At 39.0% G+C, this 11134-nt stretch overlaps 2 protein-coding genes across 7 annotated transcripts in view; both read left to right on the top strand.

Moving 5' to 3' along the window:
* The first annotated feature begins 23 nt into the window (after positions 1–23).
* Positions 24–5380, top strand: sgsh (N-sulfoglucosamine sulfohydrolase (sulfamidase)). Of its 2 annotated transcripts, none has more exons than XM_025058815.1 (9): positions 24–293; positions 1098–1258; positions 1724–1829; positions 1913–2289; positions 2557–2638; positions 2982–3185; positions 3601–3764; positions 3972–4069; positions 5080–5380. In XM_025058815.1, exons 1-9 carry the CDS (start codon positions 215–217, stop codon positions 5261–5263), a joined length of 1455 nt encoding a protein of 484 aa, XP_024914583.1. In that variant the 5' UTR covers positions 24–214; the 3' UTR covers positions 5264–5380. The 2 variants fall into 2 exon arrangements, with proteins under 2 accessions (XP_024914583.1, XP_008315517.1); XM_008317295.3 differs by having other exon boundaries at positions 28–293; positions 3852–4069.
* A 130-nt stretch (positions 5381–5510) lies between these two features.
* The window catches only part of LOC103383953 (N-sulphoglucosamine sulphohydrolase-like), a 6431-nt gene continuing 807 nt past the window's right edge, over positions 5511–11134 (top strand). The window contains exons 1-9 of one of the 5 annotated variants that reach the window (XM_008317299.3): positions 5522–5554; positions 6179–6293; positions 7193–7353; positions 7457–7562; positions 7654–8024; positions 9110–9191; positions 10159–10362; positions 10759–10922; positions 11016–11134. The exon at positions 11016–11134 is cut by the window's right edge and continues 102 nt beyond it. In XM_008317299.3, coding sequence (XP_008315521.1) covers positions 6212–6293; positions 7193–7353; positions 7457–7562; positions 7654–8024; positions 9110–9191; positions 10159–10362; positions 10759–10922; positions 11016–11134 — 1289 coding nt within the window. In that variant the 5' untranslated portion in view covers positions 5522–5554; positions 6179–6211. Of the gene's footprint in view, positions 5630–5672; positions 5814–6178; positions 6294–7192; positions 7354–7456; positions 7563–7653; positions 8025–9109; positions 9192–10158; positions 10363–10758 lie in introns of those variants that run through there. The other 4 variants (XM_017035158.2, XM_008317298.3, XM_008317297.3 and 1 more) reach the window with 4 other exon arrangements.

Genomic DNA, 11134 nt, shown 5'->3' on the forward strand with positions numbered 1-11134 from the left:
AATTCTTTACAAGCGGTCACGTGATTTTGTTATGGCGTGTCGACGCAGTCGTCATCATCCTGCGACTCTGTAGCTTGTGTTCGAAATTGTGTAAAACAGGCGTCCTCATATAAGATTTTTTTAGAACCAAATTTCATTGTTTTGTTCAAATGTCGCATTTCTGTTTTTAATTCGAAAAGTAAACATGCCCTGAGATGTAAACGTCACCATCACGATGAACGCAAAGTTATTCTGTCTTTTTGTAACCTGTTACGCCGTAAATGCAAAGACAAGAAATGTTCTCCTGATCATAGGTGAGTTTTCACATGTGGAAGAGTCACAACTGCGAACTTAAATTATAATACGCTGACATTTTTTTGAATGATCGAAAACCCTTTTAATCAACGGAACCTTTAATTAACAGCCAGAAGTTGCATTCTGTTGTGCGGTCCTAGCTCTAGCTACACTTGATTGTGTATGGCAGACCAATGACCAAAGCTAACAGACAAGATTCAAGCTTTATATGCACTACGATCTTTTATAAAATAAAAACAGTCTTCTTCACTTAATCAGAAAATGTATATAAATACCTTTACCATGACATGGTTTAGAATCTTATTAACCCATCCCAACCTTTCCTTCTTAATAAGCTTCTATAATCTGTTGTACTAAATATGAATATTTTATATGAATATTTTTAGGCATAATAAATGCATATTTCNNNNAGTCATAATAAATGCATATCTCCCTACATTGGGAGATTAAAAACAAACTTCCATTGTTTTTCTGAGAGAAAGGTTCTAATTCAATGTACGTGATCAATATCTGACTCTTAAATGATTTAGCTCCCTTAGAAGGTTGTTTCAAATTGTATTTATCTGTATCTGTGTCATAAATTGTAAAACCTTTTAAACTGTGTTTAGTGCAGTGGTTACTAACAAAGCACAGTGTTATAAAAGGACATTGTCCGTGGATGAACAAAAAGCTGGAATTTAGCTCCTGTGACGTTCTGTTGATGGTGGCCTGTTACCAACTGCAGATGTGAGCAGAGAGAAGGTATCAAAAAATGGATTGTCTCTTATGAAAAGTATCTCTTGTGTGTGTTTTCACTTCTCTAGCTGACGATGCAGGCTTTGAAACAGAGGTGTATAACAACTCTGTTGTCCACACCCCCAACCTGCTCTCTCTATCACGGCGCAGCCTGGTGTTCAGCAATGCCTTCACATCCGTTAGCAGCTGCTCTCCCAGCAGGTCCACCATCCTCACAGGCCTACCCCAGGTAACACATGTTGCCTACAGCTGTTACCCGTTACATCATTTGTTTTATGCATTAATCCATATTCATAATAACATGACTGAACATAATGTGCTCTTTGAAATGTTGGTAGACTGTACTGTATGTTTATAGCTCCATTAGCCTGAATCATTCATGTCTCTTAGCCTACATTCACACAAATTCTTGGTCCCTACTGTATGCCTTTTTTGTACAAATTGCATTTTTGTTCTTAGCAAGAGTTAAAAATATTAATAAATTGCTTTGATGAACACAATTAACATTGTATTTATTATTATTATTAGTAGTAGTTGTTGTAGTATTATTACTATTATTATTATTTCAGATTTTTCAAAATTTACTACAATCACCTTATTTCCAAAACTTGAGATATTTATTTTTCCAACTCAAACTACTGACATATCACTAAGTGATGTATGAGTATGTGATTTATTAAAAACCTTTTTATAGCATCAAAATGGCATGTATGGCCTTCATCAAGGGGTTCATCACTTCAACTCATTTGATGGCGTTCAAAGTCTGCCGCTGCTGCTGAGCCAGGCTAATATACACACTGGTCAGTAACAAAATTCTTCTCACCCACAAACATGTGGATATTCTTTCAATTAAATTGTCTCCTGTTTAATGTCATTCCTGCAGGAATAATTGGGAAGAAGCACGTCGGTCCGGAATTTGTATACCCTTTTGACTTTGCATACACCGAAGAGAACAACTCTGTTCTCCAAGTTGGAAGGAACATCACCAAAATTAAAATCCTGGTCCGCAAGTTCTTTCAAACCCACAAAGAGGCAGCTGTTGAACACAGGCTAAAAAAAGGAAAGAATCAGGAAAACAGTGATGGTAACACAGGGGATGAGAGGCCATTTTTTCTTTACGTTGCCTTCCATGACCTCCACCGATGTGGACATTCACAACCTCAGTATGGAGCCTTCTGTGAGAAGTTTGGTAATGGTGAAATGGGAATGGGGAGAATACCGGACTGGACACCAGAGTATTACAGCCCAGACCAAGTAACGGTAAATGAAATTTCAGAATAATATATATAACCGTACAGCTCTTCTCTATGAACATGTGATCTACCATGAGAAAAACATATTACATATATATGATACGGTTCGATGATTTACAGGACCTTTGAAGTCTGGTGTCATCAGGATACTAGTAAATACATATGCATATAAGCCCCTCTCTTTTACAGAGAGTGATTGTGTATGTCTTAGGGTTTTTTAAACACACTCAGAACAACAGTTAAACATGGCAATATTTTTTGTCTTCTGCTTTAGGTTCCTGCTTTTGTTCCAGACACACCTGAAGCTCGAGCTGACCTGGCTGCACAGTACACCACAGTCAGCAGGCTGGATCAGGGTGTGAAACATCACTTTCAGAAACACACTAGTTGGATGTTTAAATAGAAATATTAATATTCATTTTTATAGACTACACTTTACATCTGTTTAAAATGCTTCACAAAATTATAAAATTAATAGCAAAATAGGTAATCGTATATTTATAAAATGTATCTATAGAAGGCCAAGTTTGTGAATGTGATCATAGCATGAACACTAAATATTTTTAAAAAGTTGGTTCATAGACATTGATTGCCATTTATATACCTATTAATGGTAGACAAAACAGTGCAAGTTGGATTTGAGAGTGCAGAGAGGCAGCATTAATATCACAAGTTGTAAAAACTAAACCTTCTTTGCAGGTATTGGATTAGTTCTCCAGGAGCTCCAGGATGCTGGTTATGAAAATGATACTCTGGTTATCTACAGCTCTGATAATGGCGTCCCCTTTCCAAACGGCAGAACCAACCTGTACGTCTCTGGAACAGCAGAACCAATGCTGGTGTCTTCTCCTGAGCACAGGGATCGATGGGGAGACATCAGCCAGTCCTACGTCAGTCTCTTGGGTGAGAAAAGAAAGAATAACTACATTGCATGACTCATTTACATTTTACTTAGAAGTTTATAGTTATGGGATCATAAATGAGGAGATCAGAGGGTTAGTTAACGTTGAGCTGTTCGTAAAGTTTAAGAGGTTAGGTTGAGAAAGTTTGGACGTTTGTTGAGGAGATATACTGGATTTATTGGACTAAAGATGTTGGAGATTGAGTCGTCTAACTAGAACAAACAAGGAAAACTCCAGAGAAATTATGTGGCTCTGTTGGAAGAGGACATAGAGATTGATGGTGGTGTGAGATGGAGGCAGATGATTGGTTTTCAACTTATGTTACTGATGTTGATATGTAGAACAGAAACCTGTTGGAAGTTAATCCTTTTGTTGAGTTTTACCCTTTCTTTTTATCTTTCTTTTGCTTTGGGAAGACATCACTCCCACCGTCCTAGACTGGTTCTCCATTCCTTATCCTTCCTACAGCCTTCCAGGTAGCCCCACAGCTGTGCACCTTACAGGTCGCTCACTGTTGCCTGCTCTGGTCTCTGAACCCAGGGACTGGAACACCATCTATGCCAGCCAGTCCCTTCATGAGGTCTGTAAACATTAGAGTGCTATTGACAGTGATTGCTAAAAGCTGAAATAAAGAGGCTTGACATTCTTTACTGTTGATTTTTTTCAGGTGACTATGTACTACCCAATCCGCTCTATCCACCAGGGGGTGTACCACCTTCTCCACAACCTAAATTTCCGCATGCCTTTCCCTATTGATCAGGATCTGTATGTGTCACCCACCTTCCAGGACCTGCTAAACCGTACCAGGCTAGGACAGCCAACGCACTGGTTCAAAAGTCTGAAACAGTATTACTACAGGGAGCGTTGGGAGCTGTATGACTGCAGGTTGGTCAGAGCTGCTCATCTGGGTCAGCTTGTGTCTATTCACTCTAAGGATAGAAACCCAGTTATGACAAGTTATTTTTCTTACATGCAATGTGATTGGATGAAACTGTTCTGTGTCCAAATATGCAGTTTTGTGGTATTAACTCCACTAAGTGCAAGTGTATTATTGTCACTGATGCACAAAACACCACGGCACACCTGCCTTTAACCCATCACCATAGTGAGCAGAGGGCAGCTCAAACTAAGTGCCTTGGTGCAGTGTGTGGGGATGATGCCATGCTCAGTACCTCAGTGGCACCAGTGGCAACCTTACAGACTCAAGTCTGCATCTTTAACTACCAGGCCACAGATCTAAATTTCGAATACACCAGCCACCAGGTGTCACTACAGTGATGCGTCAGAAGCAGCGAACAGATTTCATTGTGTGCTGCTGTGCATTGATGACAATAATTCACTTCCACTCCCTTATTGCATATGGGGGACAGCACTTTAAGACAGTATGGGTGTCTTAAAGTGCTGGTGGACACTTTAAGACACAATTGTTCCTGAAATCGTGAACCTGTGACTGAATACAGTTTGTGGGAAAGTTTCCAGATTCACTGATAGTGAAAGCATTTATATTTTACGTAGAAATGATCATCGCAAATGAGGAGATGAGAGGGACAGTTAATGTTGAGCAGTTTGGAAAGTTTGTTAATAAGTCAATAACTCATTTTGCACTAAAGAACAGTCTTTTGTATATGCTGTCAATGATGGAGATCAGAATTGGTATCAGCAAGTTGCATCTCCCTACAAATCAGAATCAGTCAAAAAAATGCATTTGGTGCATGTCTAATTCTAGAAGAAAACCTGTTAGAGATGGGGCTGTCGTGATTCACTGTCCTCTGACGTCAACAGCATAAATACGAGTTAAATGGTGTGACTTGTGAGTTATCTCTGAAATCCTGGGCTTGCCCTGCAGTGGAATATTTTTGTATTAAACTTTGACCATCTTAAATATATCCTCACAGGGCAGACCCACTGGAGTTGAGGAATTTGGTGTCAGACCCATCCTACAGTGACTTGTTGAAGACCCTCCAGCTGTCCCTGCAGAAATGGCAGTGGGAAACAGGAGACCCCTGGGTCTGTGGACCAGACTATGTCCTCGAGGACAAATTAGAGCCTCACTGCAGACCACTTTACAATGAACTTTGATGAAGTCTAAGGATAATTGAACCTATCTGCTCAAATACATCATTTTAAGTCCTTTGATTGTATTCCATATTACTACATGTATTTCTTGTAAATTATTTGTTAATACATATTTTGTCATTCCAAAGAGTAATCTTTTCTCTCGTTATAATAAATCCAGAAATATTTGTTTAGTGTTTGGAAACAAAACAGTTGAAGTAAATCAAACGAAAGAAGAGCCTACTTTAACTGGCCACTAGATGGCTCTCTCTTTCCAGGGAATATTTACATGAATTTGTCTTTGGTAGAGAACAGGTATCCTAAGTTTTGTTGGTGTTTCCGGTCACAGCGCGACCAAACCGTGTAAATGCATCTTTAACTATTGAAAAAGTATTTATTCTAATCTTGCCATGGCCTTGTTGACAATATGTTTGTTCAAAATACGTGATTCACTGTTGGGTTGGGTATAAGTCTATATCGTTTTTTAAAATTATTTGGTGATATCTAAAACCAAGTGTTAGCTTTTCTTTTTAACTGTTCCTACGTTATCCAGGTAATTGCTTCAATCGAAAGGGTAAGATTTAACCTATTGGTCACATTTATGCCTATTTCGTATTTTAAGGTCATATCTCTCAGAAACTTTTCGGCGTGTTCTTTTTACTGCCTCGGCAACGTGATTTGTTCTGTTATTTACTTTCTGTTCTATTTAAGTTAAATTATAATTCAGTGTTTATGTGATGTACATGCAGTAGTGTTTGCCAAGATTTTGGGTTGTTTTTTCAACAACTCGTAATTGTCATGTGATCGCTTCACCGCTTGTTTGAGGAAGTCATTTTACTTGCAGAACTAGTTTCGGCAGGTACTTCCAGACCTCTACACGAGTGTCATGAGGGATATGTTTTGATACTTTGTTAATGAAAAAAAAAAAACCCTCTACAGACAGTAAGCTGCTTTATCGTGACCACCAGCAGTATGTATCTGGAGTTACTTTGTCTTTCTTTGGTCACGTGTTACACCGAGGCGGCAAAGACAAGAAATGTACTCCTAATTATTGGTAAGTTTTAGGTCTCTATTCACACAGACACTACACTAATTTTGTGTGAGAAACTGAACAACATTCACACAGGATTAAACCTTTACTAGATACTTACTTGACATTACGTTTTGTTTAAAACGTTTGTTTCTATAGGTCCACATCTTTTTGTTTTAAATTTAAGTTCATATGTATTACTATGATTATACAACTCACATGTAGTATAAAAGCATAGCGTTTTAGCCTAAATACTTTACCAACTGTACTGTAATTTCATGTGACAATTTTAGAGTTTGTTTTAAGAACTTGTGTTTTGTTAGTCTTCTTCATCTGTCTTCTCCAGGGTTTTTTTTCCAGCTCTACAAGAATTTTATTTTATTTTTTACATAGCACTATACCTTCTGAGACTTGAAAAATTAGGTATTGAACGCTGTAGTCTTTGTTGATATAATTATCAACATCATTACATTAACTATATATCTGGAATTTTACATTTAGGCACTTTGTATTTGTCATATTACCATCAGATCTACCCTGCCAAGCCTGCAGAGCATTGACACCAAAAAGGTCAAGGTCTGTGGCAATCCCTAAAAGAAAGCAGCCAACCTGGGGCTGCTTAATTCTTAAGGCAGTTGGATCACTAGCTGTACTACAATCAACATGTTGATTAAATTAGATGTAGATTTTGTTTAAATTGTTCTGATTGTAGTACAGCTTAGATGTAGATTTTGTTTAAATTGTTCAAATACACCCGAAAACATTCTGATCCGCACTCAAAGCTTGACTTGGCAGCCCTGATTGGAAGATGTTGTCTAAAGTGGTTTCTTTCCTGTTTCTTATTCATTTGCTGTCTGCTTACACCTTTGTTTATCAAGGACAGTTCATATAGATGTTCATACACATCATGTCCTTTCTTTAAGGTGATGATGCAGGTTTTGAGACAGAGGTGTACAACAACTCTGTTGTCCACACCCCCAACCTACAGTCTCTGGCTCTGCGCAGCCTGGTGTTTAACAATGCCTTCACATCTGTTAGCAGCTGCTCGCCCAGCAGGTCCACCATCCTCACTGGCCTGCCTCAGGTAACGCAATAATATACATGTACATATGCTTTGATTTCTCTTCATTCATTGCATTCATTCTTAGACAACAATGTTTTGCTCTTTCTTCTGTATTAAATCAAAGCACCAGAACGGCATGTATGGGCTGCATAACGGTGTCCATAACTTTAACTCCTTTGACCATGTACGTAGTCTGCCACTGCTCCTCAATAAGGCCAATGTGCACACAGGTGAGTACCTGTCTTATAATCCTGTCATTAAGTTAATGTCAGTTCTCACACATAAACAAACACTTTTGCATTTGAACTGTCATTCCTGCAGGTATAGTTGGGAAGAAGCATGTTGGTCCCACAGATGTCTACCCTTTTGATTTTGCTTACACTGAGGAGAACAACAATCTCTTACAAGTCGGGAGAAACATTACTCTGATGAAGCTTTTGGTTAGAAAGTTTTTCCAGACCTACAAAGAGGCCGCCGTTGAGCAAAGGCAAATGATAGGAAAGGATGAAGGAGTCAGTGAAGGAAATGAAAATGAAGAAAAAGCATTTTTTCTCTATGTTGCCTTCCATGACCCTCACAGATGTGACCCCTTACAATATGGCCCTTTCTGTGAGAAGTTTGGGAATGGTGAAATGGGAATGGGAAGAATATCTGACTGGACACCAAAGTATTATACACCAGAACAAGTAAAGGTCAGTAACAACGTTGGTCATATCAAAACAACAATTTCTATTGTCACCTGCAGCTGTACATGTACACCGGCTCAGTTGTGCAAACAACTAGAATAAAACAGATTGATTTTAAAATATAAAAAAACAAAACAAGATATTCATGTGAACAGAAATATGCGCAACACAGCATTATAATTGTATAATATAACAGCAGTGTACCTGGTAGTTGAATTATCTGCCTTTTTTGGGAACTGTAAGTAGGCCTGCATTTTGTGAGCGAAGTGATTGTTGATCGTAGGTTGATAGGGCTTTATATGTGAGGAGGAGGTCTTTAGAGTCTAACCTAGATTTTACTGGAAGTCAGTGTAGAGAAGCCAGGAGTGGAGTGATTGTGTGGCTTTTCAACTCATGGGAAAAGAGAAGAATCAAAACTCGATGCAGTTTCCTATTCTCACCACTTGTGGTGTCAGTCAAAAAGCTCTGGACCCAGGAGCAGAGTGAGGCGTTCACCCCCAGACCTTGGTGTCTAGGTTCTTTCAGGTACCATGGTACTTAATTTCAACAAACCGCAATCACACAGTGTCCTTACCAGCTGTCCAGGTGTGTGAGGATGGAGTGGTGGACGTCGTTGATGGCATCATCACTATTTGTACCATAGGCGAACAGAAGGGAGTCAAAGGGGAATGAAACGTAGATGAAGTCCTTGATTAACCTCTTAAAGCACCTGATTACCATGGAGGTAAGTGCACCAGGACAGTAGTCATTACGGCAAGCAGGGCTGGTCTACTTGGGGGCAGGGATAATGGTGGACTTTTTGAAGAAGGAAGGGACAGTGAAGTGAGTTGAACACAGGGGTAAGCTGCTCAGCAAATGATTTAAGTTGTCACCGAGGAACCTGGGACCAGTGTTGGACCTCGCCCTCTGCTTGAGCTGCTGTTCTTTGCTTCTTTGTGTCTTTTTGATTGAGTGGATGGAGTGTGGCCAAAGGCTAAAAGCTAAAGCAATCTTTTTTTTTTCTGAGTTTAGAATATAGAAGTCACATTATCATATTGTTACTCCCATACATTTATTTATGTCCCCCTTATGCTGTTTCTTCAATACTACAGGTTCCTGCTTTTGTTCCAGACACGCCTGCAGCTAGAGCTGACCTGGCTGCACAGTACACCTCCATCAGCAGACTGGATCAGGGTGCGTAACAACATGAACAAAAACTCAACAATATCACTTGTACCATAAAGTAAAATTCTGGTATGTTTCTTCTCTCAAGTGACATTCATAATATGGTTTACCTGAAATATTTAAATAATGACAACAGAAAGATCCAAAAATGACTTCAGTTATACCGAAAGCATGTTAAATCAGCACCCAAGGAAATATGAAGTACACAACATTAAATAAGACAAGAACAACAGACAATGAAATATGTAAAAACTTCCAGTATAATGTTAAACTGTCTACTCCAATTCTCAACATATGTTCAATGTTTATGTAAGACATTCGTCTATAAAGCTAATCTATAATTGAAGCTTGTAAAAGTGTTTTCATTTGTGGAAATAACAGAACAATGACTTACAAGAAAGAACATTTTAAGAGTAGAGTTATAGTATCTATACAAGGGGTCACCAACCTGTTTGGAACTGAGAGCTACTTCAGGGGTACTTGAGAAATACAAAGAGCTACTTGTTTGATACCGACTTCCTGAACAATGTAATAATAACTATAGTAGACACTCTTCTTACCATCGTCATTGCACACATTTGATTTTCATTGCAAGTGGAGCTGATTTAACAGCAACAGTAGAATTTTGCACCCTTTTGTTGACTAGTTTTATGTTTAGGACATACCCCGGCGGTACCTTAGGTAGACCATGGGGGCTGACAGGTGCCCTCCAGCACCACTTTGGCGACCCCTAATCTATACAGTAGCAAAGAGGCAGAAACAATGACATCTTTTGTCTGTGTGTGGTTACTGGAATTTTCTCTCTTTTTTTTAAGATTGGGGTTTTAAGAATAAGTGCTACTTTATAAACCACTAATTTAGTTTTCTAACTATAATATAAATATAGTACAGATAATTTAATGTGTGCGGGTTTAATATCATAAGTCGATTACAGAAGTATTTGCTACATATTCAAGATGTCAAAATTTCTTTGCAGGAATTGGATTAGTTCTCCAGGAGCTGCAGAACGCTGGTCATGAAAATGATACCCTGGTAATCTACAGCTCTGATAACGGCATCCCCTTTCCTAATGCCAAAACCAACCTGTATTATCCTGGAATCAGCGAACCAATGCTCATGTCTTCTCCAGAGCACAGGACGCGGTGGGGGGACGTCAGCCAGGCCTACGTCAGTCTCCTTGGTAAGAATCAAAGGCTAGCATTAGTCACTAATCATTTTACTGCATTAACATAACACTGCAATTCTGATGGAATGTTTATTCTCAGGGATTTCAAATGAAGTATTGGTAGTGTTTCATAGAAATGGCATTCAATTGTATGTGACATTTTGAAAGTAAACTTAAATTAGGTGAATTTAATAAAATATCCAGTACAAACACAATGAAATTAATTTAGCTAAGTATCAATGAACCTGCATTTCAAACTTTCTTTTTGTACCTGATCTTTTTTTTTTACATACTTTTATAATTCTAGTCAGCACAATGTGCCTGTGGAATCTAATTGTTGCTTTCTTCTCATTGTTCCCTGTCATTTTTCACCCTTTCTTTACTTGTGCCATTTTTTTTTTTTTCGAACAGACATCACTCCCACCATCCTAGACTGGTTCTCCATTCCTTATCCTTCCTACAGCCTTCCAGGTAGCCCCACAGCTGTGCACCTTACAGGTCGCTCACTGTTGCCTGCTCTGGTCTCTGAACCCAGGGACTGGAACACCATCTATGCCAGCCAGTCCCTTCATGAGGTCTGTTTGGTTATTTAATTAGAAAACCTCTGATTGATTCGTGGAGGATGGGACCCTGAGCCACCACTCACTCCCTTGTCATAATGATTTCAGGTGACTATGTACTACCCAACACGGTCCATCTACCAAGGCAGGTACCACCTTCTCCACAACCTGCACTACCTCATGCCTTTTCCCATTGCCCAGGACCTGTACCTTTCACCCACCTTCCA

This window comes from Cynoglossus semilaevis, chromosome 9 (genome assembly GCF_000523025.1).
Source record: "Cynoglossus semilaevis isolate Cse_v1.0 chromosome 9, Cse_v1.0, whole genome shotgun sequence".
Taxonomy (NCBI): domain Eukaryota; kingdom Metazoa; phylum Chordata; class Actinopteri; order Pleuronectiformes; family Cynoglossidae; genus Cynoglossus; species Cynoglossus semilaevis.

Bases quoted from the DNA above. Each gene is read 5' to 3' on its own strand.
- sgsh (XM_008317295.3), top strand. From the start codon at position 215: ATGAACGCAAAGTTATTCTGTCTTTTTGTAACCTGTTACGCCGTAAAT. The intron at 2,639-2,981 runs GTGTGAAACATC...CCTTCTTTGCAG, and splicing joins AGTCAGCAGGCTGGATCAGG to GTATTGGATTAGTTCTCCAG. The intron at 4,070-5,079 runs GTTGGTCAGAGC...ATATCCTCACAG, and splicing joins TGGGAGCTGTATGACTGCAG to GGCAGACCCACTGGAGTTGA.